The sequence below is a fragment of the Nanorana parkeri genome, unplaced genomic scaffold (assembly GCF_000935625.1).
Source record: "Nanorana parkeri isolate BGI_ZX_2015 unplaced genomic scaffold, ASM93562v1 scaffold757, whole genome shotgun sequence".
Classification (NCBI taxonomy): domain Eukaryota; kingdom Metazoa; phylum Chordata; class Amphibia; order Anura; family Dicroglossidae; genus Nanorana; species Nanorana parkeri.
The window spans coordinates 606609-623079 of NW_017307025.1; the positions used below are offsets into that span (position 1 = coordinate 606609).

The 16471-nt window shown below is 41.8% G+C and overlaps 1 protein-coding gene across 1 annotated transcript in view; it reads right to left on the reverse strand.

Annotated features, from left to right (window-relative positions):
• The window catches only part of MACF1 (microtubule-actin crosslinking factor 1), a 232876-nt gene extending 218193 nt beyond the window's left edge, over window positions 1–14683 (reverse strand). The window contains 1 exon segment of the mRNA XM_018564515.1: window positions 14482–14683. Within this exon segment, the coding sequence (XP_018420017.1) occupies window positions 14482–14683 (202 nt within the window).
• Between the last annotated feature and the right edge of the window lie 1788 nt (window positions 14684–16471).

Sequence of the window (16471 nt, forward strand, 5' to 3'; positions counted from 1 at the left end):
ATACTCAAACTATTTCATATTAATCAAATCAATCTGCTCTCAGGAAAAAGTCAAAACAGAAATAAATAGGAAAAAGTCCAAGCTGCTATGCCACAAACCAAGGTATGCAATTTCATATATTACTGCACAGCGCTAAGAACTTCCTACAAATAAGATAAATAAATAAATGAATAAATAGATAAATGAATAAATAATGTGTGGTGATGTGAACAGTAAATCAATACTGTGCAATAAATATAACAAATAGTAAAAAATAAATATATATATAGGTGATAAATGGAATTAATTTAGAATATTACACCTACAAAACATTTAGGGGTCTATTCACTAAGCTGCCGAGGGCAGCCAAGTGAACAACCGACATGGCTGCTTCGTGAATAGACCTCTTAGTGATACAAAATAGATAAAACCAAATGTGACTGAATGATCCTAAAATGGGTCACTAATATTTGCTAAATATTCATATGTGACTGAATGATCCTACAATGGATCGCTAAAATTAATAAGTGTTCTAATAAAAAATGTGAAAAGATTCAATGGTCCGTGATATGAATAAAATTAATGGACAATGAATATATATTGAATAGGGATGCACCGATACCGGTATTTTGGTACCGAGTACGAGTACCGATAAAAAAAAATTCGGTACTCGCCGATACCAATTACCGAGTAACGGAAGTCCCCTTCAGGAAGCCAGGTGGTGTGTAATGACTCGCCACCTGGCTTCCTGATTAGCCGGGAAGCCGGGCAGCGTGTAAAGACTCGCCACCCGACTTCCCAATTAACAAGAAAGTCCCCTCTTACCTTGGTATGTCCAGCCCGTCACCCCTGGGGCCTCTCCAGCCAGAACGTGGCCTTCCTCCGGTACCCAGCCGGAGCCCTCTGGCCGGCCAATCAGGAAGCCAGCCGCCGTGTAATGACCTGCTTTCTGATTGGCCGTGTAACGCCCTGCTTTCTGATTGGCCGGGAGGCCAGCTCCATGCTCCCTCGTCATGAGATGACGAGGGAGCATGAAGCCAGCTTCCCAGCCAGAAGCCAGCTTCCCAGCGCTGCGTCATTACACGAGAGCATGGAGCTGCTTCCCGGCCAATCAGGAAACCGGGCAGCGTGTCATTACACTGATACAGGAAGTACTTGTGCTAGGCATCGAAGCATCGGAGCACAAATACTCGGTATCAGCACCAATATCGATACTAGTATCATTACACTGATACAGGAAGTACTTGTGCTAGGCATCGGAGCACAAATACTCGGTATCAGCACCGATATCGATACTAGTATAGGTATCGGTGCATCCCTAATATTAAATAGTATCAAAATTTAAATAAACGTGAATGGACATATTAGATAGTATCAAATTTAACTGAATAATATACAAAAAGGCCCTGATATCCTGTTTTAGATTGGCTGCTTTCACTTGCAAGATCCTATGGAGACACCCTTATGTATGCTAGTAAGTTGTGTGTGTCTCCACAAATACACAGGCACAGCAAAACAAGCCACTCTCCTGCCCCCAGCTCCTCCCTCCTCCTCCTCCCCATCTCCAAACTAGCAGATGGGCAGCTGCTGGAGACTGTTCTGTCCCTTGTAATCTTGTACTGGAGGAAGTTCAGGAAAGCCGAGCTGAGAGAGTTGGAGCTGTTCGGAATTATGATGACTGTAAGTGTTTGGGCAAAAATGTAAAGAAATACTTTGCTAGGCAATGTATACTTGTATGATCTGGATTCATTATTAAAAAGAAGTGTGAAAGTTTAATACTACTTTAAGATTAAGGGATAAGTTTCGGGTTCACAGCTACCATGCCCAAAACACCAAAAAACTTTCAGCCGGCAGGAAAAATAAACAACTTATAATGCAGTGCACAGCATTTTCCCCTGGTCAGCGAGTCACAAGAGCAAATTAAAAGTTAAACGAACAGAGATTCCACCCCTGTAAAAGAGTGGGATCACAGTAGCCAAATTGTCAGTGTGTATTGGACCTGTTAGGGAGAGGTAAAAGTCTGTGTAAGAAGAGATACTGTTTTGTTTTTTTTCTCCATAGGTGCATATCCCCATGGCAGCGCCAGGCTTCCCATGCCTTTTGTTTGATAATAACTTGCTTATGAGCCCTTCAAGCGGTCAGAATTGAATAGCAAGATTCACCCACCTATAGACTTCAATGGAGCTTGCCACGAAGTTCACAAACTTCAAACTTAGAGCTAAATTCATGAACCAGTTGATGAACCAAAGCAAGGCAGATACACTCATACCTATAAAGATTCTTAAATCCAGTAGCTTCCCCGTACAGGCGCTTGTGTGTTAATTTTTACCTCAGCTGTAAGTTGTTACAGACCCACTTCCCCGCACACGTCCAATTGACAGCGAAATTTATGGACCCGATCAGCGGCTCTGAGCTTGCTCGTTCAGCCGACACCCCCTCCATGCCCCGAAAGTGACACGCAGGTCCAGATTTCCAACAGGTCCGTGATTCTACCAGAATCCTGCTGAACTCCTGCAGCCCAGTTCCTAACAGGCCACGGACTGGGAGCGGTCCGAGTCCTAGGGGTTGGGGACCCCTGCACTAGAAGATCTCCTCTCACCTTATATTCCTGTGACAATTTGAACATTTTGAATTTTTCATCCATTTTCTGTTCTGTGACAATGATTACCAGGGCACACAGAAAGGGAATCTTCAGCATGGACACAGACAGCAATAAAAACCTGACAGAAGTCCTAACCCTTGGATATTCTATCCAAAATGAAACAAAAAGGTTTGGATTTACATACACTTTAAAATACCCATAGACATAGGATGGTAGTCATACATTATGGACATTTATGGTGGGATTGGGAAATGAGGACATATATGGACACGTTTTGAATTCTGCAACCCTGGATTGCATTTAATTTTGTTTCCCCTGAGACAATCTGGACTTGGTGATGTCCTTCTAATTAGAAAAAAATATATCCTTTTAGCCCGTGCCACAAATTGCATAAAAAAACACTATAAAATACCCTATTGTCCTTTATGTTTAAAGGAGAACTATGGGGTCAGTGTTTTTCCCCATAGTTCTCCTTGGGGTAACGGGAGGACACAAACTAGCGTCCTCCCGTCACCCTAAGCTCAGTATACCGCGAGCTACAGCTCGCGGTATACTAAGACGCCGCACCTGGAGCGGATCCCGACTTAGATGATGGGATCCGCCCAGCTGCGTGAGTGACAGCTGGCTCTGCCTATCTAGAGGCAGAGCCAGCTGTACCCGCCCCCTCCCCCATCCGTTCCGCCAGTCAGCGCTGGCAGATCGGAGCGGGGAGAGGGGAATCCAGCCCCTCCCCTGTCACGGCAGAGAGCCGTGACAGGATCGAGAGGTGAGGGAACCCGGTATGTTTTCCCTCACCTCCCGATCTACTGAGCCGACCTGTGACAGTCTCATTGTCACAGGTCGGCTTAGAACTATGACGTGAGTGGAAATCACTCATGTCATAGTTCTCCTTTAAAAATTTGTTTGACTAATTATTAGGCTCATTAGGTTAATTGTTTTCACTCGCTACCCTCATAACTGTGCCCTGCAAGATTAGCAATTACTGTATTTTGTCGCCCAAGTAAGCCAAGTATAAAGGGAATCTCCATTCAAACTTGAGTACCAGGTGCTGCTTGTGTGAACCAAAGTGCTGATGCTAATGAGCCTGGGAGGGGAGCAGAACTCTAATAATAATAGTTCGGTTTTCAGTAAAGCCTTATTCACATAAGTGTATTGTAATTTGTGTATGTCATATTGTATCAACTTCTTTGTGCCTCCTTGTACACTGTCCTGCGTTTTATCGGTCCACAAAAAAAAAAAGCAGAATGGCAGGCTGCTTATTTTTGCACTTGATGTGAGATGTTTTTTTGAATAAGTACTTAGAGGGCACAGACACATAAAACATTTTTATTAGCAACTGTAGTGTTTAAACTTGATAGTAAGCTGATAATTGCCACATCAGTTTAGCATGAATGTCAGTGAATAGTCGCTCTATGATGAGAAGATGTTTCTCTCCGAGTTCAAGCATTTTGGCCTCCTCCCAGTCAGATGTGCCTGATGAAGTTCCAAGAGAGAACGGCCTGTATTTACTAGAGTGAACAGAGGTGAGTTAAAGTGACATTAAAGGATACATTTTTTCCCCTCCCCCCATGTTAATGTTAGCACTTACCTTAAATGATGTCTCTTAATCCGATCTTCTTCTTTCCTGAAGTTTTCATCTGTCCCTCCAGCGGTGCGGCGGCTCTCCGATCCAGCGCTGACTCCTCTCTGCTAGCAGACACTTCTGATCCAGCGGTGTCTGCATGCGGGTGCACGCGTCCATAGACTTACCTTGCGTCTCTGCTCGTCTCCCGGCCGGGAATCCGAACTGCGCATGCGCCCGCCCCAAGATGCTTTGTGGCCGCCGGATCAGTTTCGTTTTCTTGGACGGGAGCACACAGCCGAAACAAGGTAAGTGTTAAGCGCTGTTAAAGCGGGGTTTAAAAAAAACAAAAACTTTTTGCCTATATCTACTGCTTGATAGTAGATATAGGCAAAAAACGGGAGGGTTTAGAACCCCTTCAAGGTAAAATCAGGGTGCATTTTAAATATCTAGCAGGGGAATTTGAAAAAAAGCTATTCTCTGACACGATTGAAAGTTTGAACAGAACAAATGTTCATTTTAGCTCAATTTATAGTATAGTAAATCAGGCTAAATTTGTATTAGATATTCAGGTCATGTCAACTGGGCCATCTCTAACGCACTAGAGAAGCCTGCATTCCCTGCAGCTAAGGCCAATTCTTGGTCTGTTCTGATAAAGCAATGCTGCAACATTTCTTGGTACAGTCAAAGCTTGTTTTCCCCATCCAGCCTGACATGGATTTTGGGCCAAGTTGTCCTCAACGTGAGCAGTGTTGTCAGCAACTATGACCGATGAAATCAAAACATGGGAAACATATAGTTACAATGCTTGACAATATTTTAAAATCTGACACATATTACAAAGAGTCAAGGGTTACTGGTACTGAGCCTGGTATCCACAAGCACACTACAGACAATGCAGCATTACTGCAAATGTTTAATAAACTAGATAATAAAGCCTTTTTTTATTATTGATATTGGTCAACCTTTAACAAAGGTTAAAAGTAAAGTCCACCTAAAAATATAAATAATTGTACACATCTTTAAAAAATAAAAAAATGTGCATTTATTTATTTTGCATTGGAGCCACTAAATCATTGCAGTCTACATCAGTGGACGGCGGATACACTGCTCTGGCTCCTGGGAGGAAGAATCAATGTAGTTCAAGTGCTGATTTGTATTTCTCTGAGAAAAAGGTCCCTCTGCTATGGTGGCTGAGGAGACTTAGAATTTCTCCATTCACAGATCCTGAAAAAGGATACGTGAATGGAGAAAGGGTTGCAATGGGACCATGTTTCATGTTACACCCTGAATATGTGTGTTACATGAAACATGGTCAAAATGGTAAACTTAGCCTTTAACTGAAAGAGTCCTGAAAACATTGTTAGATAGCGAGAACTAAACCCAACACCCAAAAAAGTTAGTATAGTGCACCTGGCTAAAACACAAACATTTTCGGGACAACTTTGATCTAAACTGGAAGAAATACTGTAAAAGTATTTCTGATTACAACTGATCATCACCTATTTTGCATATTATATTAGCGCAAATTAAAACTATTTTGTGATGCACTATTAGAAAAAATTAATCAAAACACACCAATCTCAATCAATAAAAGCAAAGGTTTGGCATGAAAAGCCAGTTAGGCCCCACTGGTTTAGTTAATGGTCAGGTTGCTTTCATGAGCAATACAGCTCAACTGACAGCCATGGACAGTATGCTCTTAGGCCATCCCACTGTGAAGCACCACTTGCCAACCACTCATATGTGTGCTGAGTACAGACTCAATGAAGACAGTAATGAGCAGGGGTCAAAACTGCCTCACAGGAGACCAATTAAGCAGATGTTGTGAACCCAGCCCTATGCATTGTTTAAACTGAAAAAAAAACTTTAAAACATAGTAAAATGTTTTTTTTTTGTGCCAAACTCACTGCTTTTTAGTTTCCCTAATTTGCACCTGTGTGCATGTGTGCTTACAAAACTCTAGATACAAAAAAACACAGATTTAACTAATGCTTACTCTTCTTGGTCAACCACAGACATAAGAGGCTTCTGTAGGCACAATCTGATCACCCTCCAACTTGTCTCTTGGTTGCTTGGCCCATCACCATATATGCCCAGCCCAACCAGTCGGTGTCCACCCAATTCTCCTACAAGGAGTTGCTGAAATACCAAGTGATTTTGCTCAAAAAGGAACAGGGAATGGTATACTTTACAGAGAGAGTCATGTTGGAAGGTTTGTGTGAGGCAGGACATTGTTGTATAGGATAAGCAAGTTACACAGAAAGGCTTCAGATGTTGTCTGCTAAAAATCTACTAAAACTCTGTTTGTGTTGTGGCCTTTCTAGTTTGAGAGATACTGTATCTGTTCGAATGTCAAACAGCCAACATTATATATGACGCTGCCCTTTTTGTTGGTAAATTCTTTATTTATACATACATATACAAGAGAAAGTGCACAGCAGATGTTGTTGGCGGGCCCCTTTGGTGTGTATTTGTGTCTCTCAAGGTAAATCTAGCTGATGTCAGCAGTTGACATAAGTGCTGCCTGCAACCTCACCTCACCACAGCCAATGCAGTACATATGAATATAATTAGTGGTTACGTAGTTAGGACCTTAATGAAAACACATGACCAACTAGCAGCTTGGATGTAGTAGTTAAGACAGTCAAGAAAAAGTACAATTCAGTTGCCCCCTCCTCTACACACAAGATTAACTTTTCACACTTGTTCCAAATTTATAACATCAAATGTATTCACAGAGCAAGAACAACCAGTGTAGCACACAAACAGCCACACCTATGAGGTAATCACTGTATACTCCCTATTACCTAGGTGTTGCTTAGTATTTGTATAATGTGTTTTTAATGAACACACAATACTAAAATGGGAACTAAAGTAAGAGCAAAAGGTCAAACAGACATGGTTCAAGGCTCCTGTGCCAATAACCTTGCATTATATTGTAAGGTATCCAGGTAACACGAGGTACAAAATAAAATAAGCAATTAGTTGTTGCAATATGCTTGTTAGCCTATACAAACTAACACAACAATACTGTTTTCTTTTTTGGTCTCACTCAGGTCTTTCCTGTATAAACTAATGATAGAAAAAAATATATACAAATCATTACCCTATACACATATTCTCCAAATCCTGAAGCATCCAGTAGTTATAATCTAAACATACAACTGTACTTGAAAAAAAAAAATCTGTTTGATTATTAAAGGGTCAGTTCATCCATTAATTGTTTGGTAGATGGTGGAGAGTGAAATAATTTGGCAGCTTCTAATCAAGGACTCTGTAGGTGAGCTTTCTGTGCTTGAGTTTCTGAGTCTGAACACCAGTTGTAGCCTTTATTAGGTGGTTCCCTTATTCCCTAAATTTAGTATTTATTAGAGCTGCAGCTAACGATTATTTTCAAAATCGATTAGTTAGCCGATTATTAAGTTCGATTAATTGGTTAATCGGATAAATAAAATACATTTTAAAAAATGGCTCCAGTGATGGACTACTAGTTTGTATTGAGATTGTAGTCCATCACAGGAGCAAGCTTTGGAGCGGTGGAAGTAAAAAAAAAGTGTGGTGTGGAATATAGTGAAATGGAAAGTGTAAAATTATACAGCAATGAATGCAGAATGGCAGCGGCTATAGAGGACTACAAATCCCAGCAATACATTATACAGCAATGCAGAATATCACCAGCTATAGAGGACTACAACAAATCCCAGCAATAATACATTATAGCTGGCGGTATTCTGCATTGCGCTGTATAATGTACTGTTGCTGGGTTTTGTAGTCCTCTATAGCTGGTGGTATTCGGCATTGCACCACTGTATAATGTATTATTGCTGGGATTTGTAGTCCTCTATACAGCGCAGTGCAGAATATCACCAACTATAGAGGAGTACAACAAATCCCAGCAATACATTATACATACAGTGTATAATGTATTGCTGGGATTTGTATTCCTATGTATAATATACAGCACAATGTACCATCAGCTATAGAGGAATACAAATCCCAGCAATACATTATAGAGCACCATGTGTGGGAAAGTGCAGGCTTACCTGAGCAGTCTTCCAGCAACTTGCTTCTGAGATCGGGCCTGTCTATCGGCGGCTGTCATCCCCCCACACCTGCTCCTCCTTACTACATCTCCCCGCGTCCCTGTGCCAATCGTGGATGTGGGCGGGCGGTGAGTGTGAGGCGGGAAGGAGGTGCGGCGTGTAGAGCGCGGATGCGGGCGGGTCTGGCAGCGGTGAGCGTGAGTTGGGGAGGAGGTGCGGCGCGCAGCGTTTGTGGACCTGTGAACAGGGCCAACTGATCGGAAGCCGATTAATCGATTATTGAAAAAGTTGACAACTTTTTCAATAATCGATTATAATCGATTATGTCGATTAGTTGTTGCAGCCCTAGTATTTATATTATGATTTATGTGATTGAGAATGGTACAGTAGGTGCTGGAACATGCAAAGGTGGATGGGAACACTCATATCCATGCCTTCCGTACAGACATTGCTCAATTAGTCCAGACACATAGTCTTGTGGTTGAGCACTAAGGGTGAAGCTCAGTTCAGCGGAAGGCTCTCCCCATTCATCTTTCTCATTGCTTTTATACAAATTAGTTGGAAGAGCAGAAGTGAGAGTATGTGCAGCTGTTCTGTCACCGTTCTCTTTTTATCTTCATACTTTGCAACCCACCTTCTTCTCCACCAGCCTCTCTCCCTAAGGTCCCTTCTCCACCAACTCGTGTGCATACTGCCTGCATCCTCTCTTCTCACACTGTGCTCTACTCCAATGTTTCTCAACGGGGGTGCCGCGACACACTGGGGTGCCTTCTGGCATTGTCAGGGGTGCCTTAGAATTTTTGATAAAGGGGGTCCCTGATGTGAAAAGGGGGTCCTGATTTGAATAGGGGGCTTCTGATGTGAAAATGGCGGGCTCTGATATGGAGGAGGGCTTCTGATGTCAAACGGGGGACTCTGGTGTCAAAAAGGAAACTCCAATGTCTAAGATAAGGGTTTGGTATGGGGGAGGGGGCGGGGGGTAAATCATTGTTTTCCAGTTTTTTTACGTTGATGATTTTTACATTTTTGCTGGGGTGCCTCGAAATTTTGCATACTTTTCAAGGTGCCATTACTGAAAAAAGATTGAGTAACTCTGCTCTATGCTACCTCCATGGTTTCATATGCTCACCTCCCATATGGGGATGGGTAATGGCATTGTATAGAATCTCCCACCAACTGTCATATCAATTACTATCACTGTAAATGAGCAGACTATTATAGTGAATAATGGTATAGGTGTATAATCTGTAATTCTATGTATCAAATCTATCTCATAGTGACTAATGTCTCTGTTCAGAACCTGTTACCAACTGTTGCACCTAATAATATCTCACAGCTGTCACAACTACTAATATCACTATGTATAACCTGTCACCAACCAGCAGAAGTATCCCTCTTTGGTCACTTAAGTACCTTTTACCGAGGGACACCTCTAAGTTTTCTGTACATATTTTTTTCCACCAACGTCCACCAAAAACATGATAAAGCTAAATAGACACTCAATTGCATTTATTTTCTTCGCCTTTATAGCTCTTTTATGTTTTTCATCAAGTTCTAAGGACATGTTTTAGGGACATCCTAAACTTCTAGATGCCTCAGTAGAATCAATTTGTTGCTGTTTATTTTACACTGGTTTTTATACTGATATTTTATGATACATCTGCTTGACGTTTCCTGATCCCATTCCCTCCTCTACCCACTTTTTGCTATAATAATCATCAGACCTACACCTAAAAGAACTAAACCTAAGAACAATAATGTATTATACTGCAACCTACCAGTCCTTAGACTTGTAAGTTGCAGTATAAAAATAAAGAAAAACAGAAAAAAACCCAGAAAACTAATACAGCTACCACATCTATGGGCTAGTAACCTGCAATATTTAAAATGTTTGTTTGGGGGTTTAGATAAACTATAACATTTGTTGCATAACATAAATTCAAAGGAAAAGTGAAAACATTCCACATGCAAAAAATTATCACAACCTGCACATACTTAAAAAATTGATGAATATGCTTCACAAATTACCCAATTTGTATTATTTGTTAATCAAAAAGTAGTTCATTGCACTGGGAAACTTGGGAATCACCCGATATAGGGGGTTAGTCTCCCAGGACCTTGTCTGAATCTCCCAAGTTTCAGGAGCTAAGAGCTGGAATGTTTGCATTTCAGCTCCCAGCTCAGCAAGAATGCTGAACTGTGCGGCAGAAACATTTCCTGCCTGACAGTCACAGCAAAGTCCCAGCCCAACAGAGATAAGAGGCAGAGAAGCACAGGAGTGTATGGTGGATAAATAAGCTACTGAACACCAATGCTAGGCTGGGAATTATTTACAGGGTTATTCACAAAAGGGTGAAGAGTTTGGAGAAGGCAGCAGAAGTGAACAATCTGGGACAACATAGCTGAACTGGAAAGTGAGCTGAATTGGAGAATGTTTCCGAATCAGCTATGTTGTCCTAGATTGTTCACTTCTCCTGCCTTCTCCAAACTCTTCACCCTTTTGTGAATAACCCTGTTAGTTCCAACTGACACCAATGATTGGGGCTTCTTTTTCCCGCAGACACTAATGATTAGGGCTCATTATGTCCCCAATGACACCTATAATTGGGGCTTTTTTCCCACTGACACCAATGATTATGGTTACAGTTATACTGAGCCTGATGAAAGGGACCCTGCATGGCTCTTAAATGTTGCGTCAATGTGACAACATGCATCAATAAAAGACGCTCACGTGACCATTTTGTCTGGTGTGCTGGTGACACTTTGCCGCCTCATTGTTTTCAGCGGTGCCATCCGCAGTCATTTCAGCACCCATCTCCAGGGATTTCCAGTAAGGAATGGTTACTGAGCTCTCCACTTAGCTTTTTTCCTAATGACATCAATCACTGGGGCTAATTTTTCCCAATTACATCAATGTTTGGGGCTCATTATTCCCAATAGAGGAGAAAGCAGGGACACCGGCACTCCAGTATAAGCGTAAAGCATAGCTTAAGGAAGGGGATCCTGTGTGACCCCGAAACGGTCGTCGCAGTTTTGTGACATGCTTTTTCTTCAATAAATAAGACTTTTTGCTTTACGCTTATCCTGGAGTGCCGGTGTCCCTGCTTTCTACTTTGTATTGACGGTTGCCGTCCGTCGATCACCGCAGCACCCATTTTTTCTTTATTCATGGAGACAAGCGGTCAGGAGTGCGATGGGCTCATGGATCTAGTAATTATTCCCAATGACACCAATGCTTGGTCTTTATTTGTTGCACTGTTACTAATTAATAGAGCTCATTTTCCCCCCAGGTGACACCTATAATTGGGGCTAATTTTTCCCCACTGACACCAATGATTGGGGCTCATTTATCCAATGACACAAATGATTGGGATTCATTTTTTCCATGGACACCAATGATTGGGACTCATTTTTCCACAGACACCAATAACTAGGTCTCATTTTATCTCACTGATACCAAGCTTTGATTGTGTCTCAAAAGAAGCCAGCTACCTAGCTGCTGCACTTGTTGGGCTGCTGCACGGAAGTCTGAGGTCTGACAGACTCTGACTCGGGTAATTTATGTGCTAAATTTTTAATGAGTAAATGACTGATCATCGTAAGGCATGAGTATTGCATGTATCTCTCTGAACGTGTTACTTGTAGTGTCACTCCAGAACTGATTGTATTTCTGTAGACATTTTTCTGGTGCTGTACAAAACTGATTGGGAGGAATTTATCAAAATTGGAGCAGGCAGAATCTGGAGTAGTTGCCCATAGTAACCAATCAGCTTCTCTGTTCAGTTAAGCTTTGAAAATGAAAGAGAGAAGCTGGTTGGTTGCAATGTACAGTCTGCTCCAGTTTTGATAAATCCCTTCCATTGCATCTCTGCAAGCCTGTTTTTAGCAGTGTCACTGCGGAACTGATTGTATCTCTGCAGATATGTTTCTGGTTGTGTCACTATGGAACGGTGTGGATGTGTTTCTGGCAGTGTATGGTACTAATGATGTCTCTATAGATGAACTTTTTTCAATGTCAGAGTAGTATTGATTGTGTCTCTATGCAGCTACAGGCAAAGGTGGAGTTTTGAGGGTTTATCCTGAGATGTTGATTATTACAAGAATTGTCTTCATGGGGAAATCTATGAATGAGGATTAGAGTATTTATATGGTTGATTTAATCTATTTAATTAACTGATACACATCCCTGATTTACATTAGCTACACCCACTTTCTGGTGTTTTTTGTGCTGCTACTTCTCTGCCCCGGTGAGCTGTTTCCTAGGTTGACGTCTATGCCGGAATATCAGGAACTAGTTACATATTACAAACATAAAGCATATCATTTACTGAATTAATATTAGCACAGAAATAAGAATGTTAAATTCTCTGATAATACAGTTGCTTTTAAAATCCCTTCCACCGTGAAATAATAGTACTATGTATAGTCCAAAAATCCAGTTCTGCAGCAGGGATGAACCTACAGATGATGTCAGAGTTTGGATGGCCACATCTGCAAGGTACAGGTGCAAAACCACATTAGTCTGCCAATAGCAGAGATGGCTCAGGAATAGTGTGTCCTATACAAAGCGACAAGGATTTTTCATTGAAGTCAATTAGATTTCTACCCTGAAAGCCTGCACTAGATGGTGATCAATATCATTTTTCCATAAGCCACCCGCATTAAAGGAAAGGCATGCCGGGTGAATATTAGAGGCATGCTTAGTACAGGGAAAAAGACCCAGGGGAATCACTGTGAATGTGAAGCTTGGTTCATTGAGCTGGTGAAAGCGATTATGGCTGCAACGTGTTGGGCAATGCTCCCTCCTACCCATTATGGAATTGCAGGATTAGATTTACTTCGTCATGTTGTGCGCAGCCAGTAATATGGGGAAACCGACAGAGGAGTATACACCAGGGTCGCCAATGCAGAACAAAAGAGGCAAGGGGTGGAAAGCTCCTTCCCCCTCCACAGAAAGCTAAGTGGAGAGCTCAGTAACCATGGCAACAGGAAGAATGGCTGCTCAGACTTTAGTGTTACCATGGGAACAGATAAAGCAAAATGAGCCTTCTATCAACATCTGCTTAAAAACCTCACTGATCTGACTTTATATACTAGAGACATGGTGCCCTTTACCAGTTCAAGTCTATACGGTACAACAATAATCTGTATTAATTGCATCACATTCAGTCAGACTCAAACATTCAAAACTGGGTGGGATGTATAAACATTACTTGATGGTTATGGAATGTGAAGTACACATTTTGGATAAGCAATGTGATTTACAACTAACATGAATGTCAACTACATGTTTGTAGTGCGATGTCTCAGTGGTTATATTAACAAACACACATGTTACCGCAGGTAGGTTATGAATGATGCACTCATATACATTATTCCCTTCAGCCAACACTTTGCGTAATCCTATTGTTCTATGTCTTCTCATGTGATCTTTTGGCACAGAAACAAAAAACTTGTAATAACGTATTACCCTGCCAGCTAAACTGACAGGGGTTCTAATAATCACCCTGACCCATTAATAGGGAGAGTCTTTGCTACGCCCTTAGGAAGAACAAGATTTCATTATTTTCATTGGCACTGTCACTGGCTGTCTAAAATCTCTGAATCCAAGATGGTGTGTAACCCTAAAATAAGCAATGATGTTTAACAATAATTGAAAGTAATCAGGCACTGTGAAATCAATGTAAGCTACTACACAGTCAGTATTATAAAGCAGTTAGGCACAATCATATTTCGCAAGGCAGAGATAGGTACTTCAATTCAAATATTATCAGGGGAGTTAAAACATTTATCCTTCCTTAGGATTTTATAACTGGGCACAAAGTGCAGTATCAAACAACAACTCATCAGAACTAATTGTTCAATGCTCTAAGTATACAACCTGTTAAAAGATAAACTTTCTTATTGGTTTGTATTAATTACTGAAAATCACTACTGTTTGTAACATGTTATGAAATAAAGATGGACTGCAGGGTTACTCTGTTGTATCCATTAGGACCATAATACTCACACAGTATTATACATAGCATAGCAATACTCATACTACTCATTTGCTCCGCATGCACAATGCTACACTATACGAATGTTGTACTGCATTAGCCAGAAACACAAATGTATTGGTGAATACTTTACTTTTGAGTAGTAACAAACATATTGTAAATTGACACTCGCTTAGTCATTTCTATTCACAGTTTGCCATTTAAAGGTATGACTTTGACAAAACATTTTGCTTTTCATCACTCAAATATATTTACTGCTATGTACACTTTTAAAGCGAAGGTCCATTTTCTCACCTGCCACCCTGACCACCGCTCTTTCTGCAGGGTCCAAGACAGAATCCTTGCTCTTTCTCTTCTTCTGCTCATGACGTGGCAAATTCCATGGAAGCGTGTCACCAGGTGGACATGGGGACAAGCTGCCAGACCGTTCACTCCGGCATGACCTTTCACTTCGATATGACCTCTCACTGAGGGTTTCCTCATCTGAAGATGACATGTCTCCTTGGAAGTGTGGGAGTCACCCTACAAATAGATGTAACGGTCTATCAGACAGGGGATTCATTCTTTCCCATTATTATTCTGTGGTATTGTATCACATACATACAGTATATATCATACCACTATATGGAGTGGCTGCTAAAGATGGTGAATAGATACATCATGAACTCTGACATTTGAAAGCATACAAACCAGGTAATGTTAAGATGTTTCATAGCGTGTAAAGAAAACATACTCTTTGCACGAGCTATTATCTTTGCAATGGCAGAGCCAGTGGCGTAACTATAGCCATAGCAGCCCAGGCGGCTGCTATGGAGCCTGGGGGTGAAAGGGGGCCCCATTAGGTTATTGAAGCAAAAAAAAAAAACATAGAACATGTGAAGATAATACAGTACTGTATCATTAAGGGTTGGAGTTAAAATCTACAGCGCAGAGACAACTTCAGATGCACAAGAGGAGTCTTTGGGATCTTGGCATCATCACTCACAGTTCAGAGAGAGGTCGTCAGGGGGGCCCCCCTTAACCCATGATCTGTAGTTAAGGCCTTGGGCAGAGCAGCTAATATACAATCGAACAGCACTTCAGTATCATCACCTTTACAAATAATGTGCCTATTTCCAGCCTTTCCACTACGTCGTGCTGACATTTTACAGCGTACACTCATCTAAGCTGTGAGCAATCAGTCAAAAGAGGGAGGTTGACTTTTGCCATCTGAAATCCTCCATGGCGCCAACGGTTCCAGTGAGAAGAGTCTAAAAGTGGATTTAGAGAGTAGAGAGGGTAAAAGAGACCTATGGGGTAACCTTCTTATGCCATAGTTCTCTTTAGGGTCATGGGAGGACATGTGCTAACCTCCTCCCATGACCCAATGCTCAGTATATAGCGGGCTACTCCCGCTATATACCGAGAGCACTGCTGCCGGGATGCATCCCAACAATACTGTCGAGATCCAACATGCTGGCTGATTAACAGTGGGCTCCACCTATCTAGAGGCAGAGCCAGCTGTGCCCTCCCCCGTCCATTCCTCCAGTCTGTGCTGGAGGATCGGAGAGGGGGGGGGGAATCCCTGCAGGGAGACGTGAGTAACAGTCACGGCTCTCTGCAGGGAGATGATCGGAAAGTGAGTGAGCGATGGTATATGTTCACTCACTTCCCGATCTATAGAGTTGACATGTGACAGTTTCATTGTCAAACTTCGGCTCTAACTATGAGGATGAGTGTAAATCACTCACCTCATAGTTCTAATTTAAATCTCCATATTAGGGGCACAGACCCCAATGCACCCCCAGATTTCATGCACTTATCCTCTTGCATTCGCAGTCTTTTTGGATCTTTTTGAAAAGAAAAGAACTGCTTCCCCACTCACTGAGTAGAACCTGTTCCACGTTTTACAATGGATGTAGTACACCTCTTTATTGCCTACATGCTTTGTTTAGGGCACAATTCCCCACAAAACCTTGTCTGTTCCCAGCCACATTTGCCACGCCTAACCCCTGACTGCAACTGTTGGCCTCTTGCGAGCCCTAGTATGTTTATCTACCGCAGTTGCTGTGCAAGTTATGAGAAACTCTAGTTTATGGTACCAGTGCAATTTATGTTTCCGTTTAGGTTTACTTTTTATGTTATGGATACTTGCATCCACTTGGCCACGATAGATTGCCAATACAAGCACACAGACGTAGTCTCAGTGGCAGACTCACTATTACCCCTACAATGGAAGCCCTTTACTGTTATAGCCTCTTCACCACACTGACTCCATCTCTCTTCAACACCTACAGCCCTCATG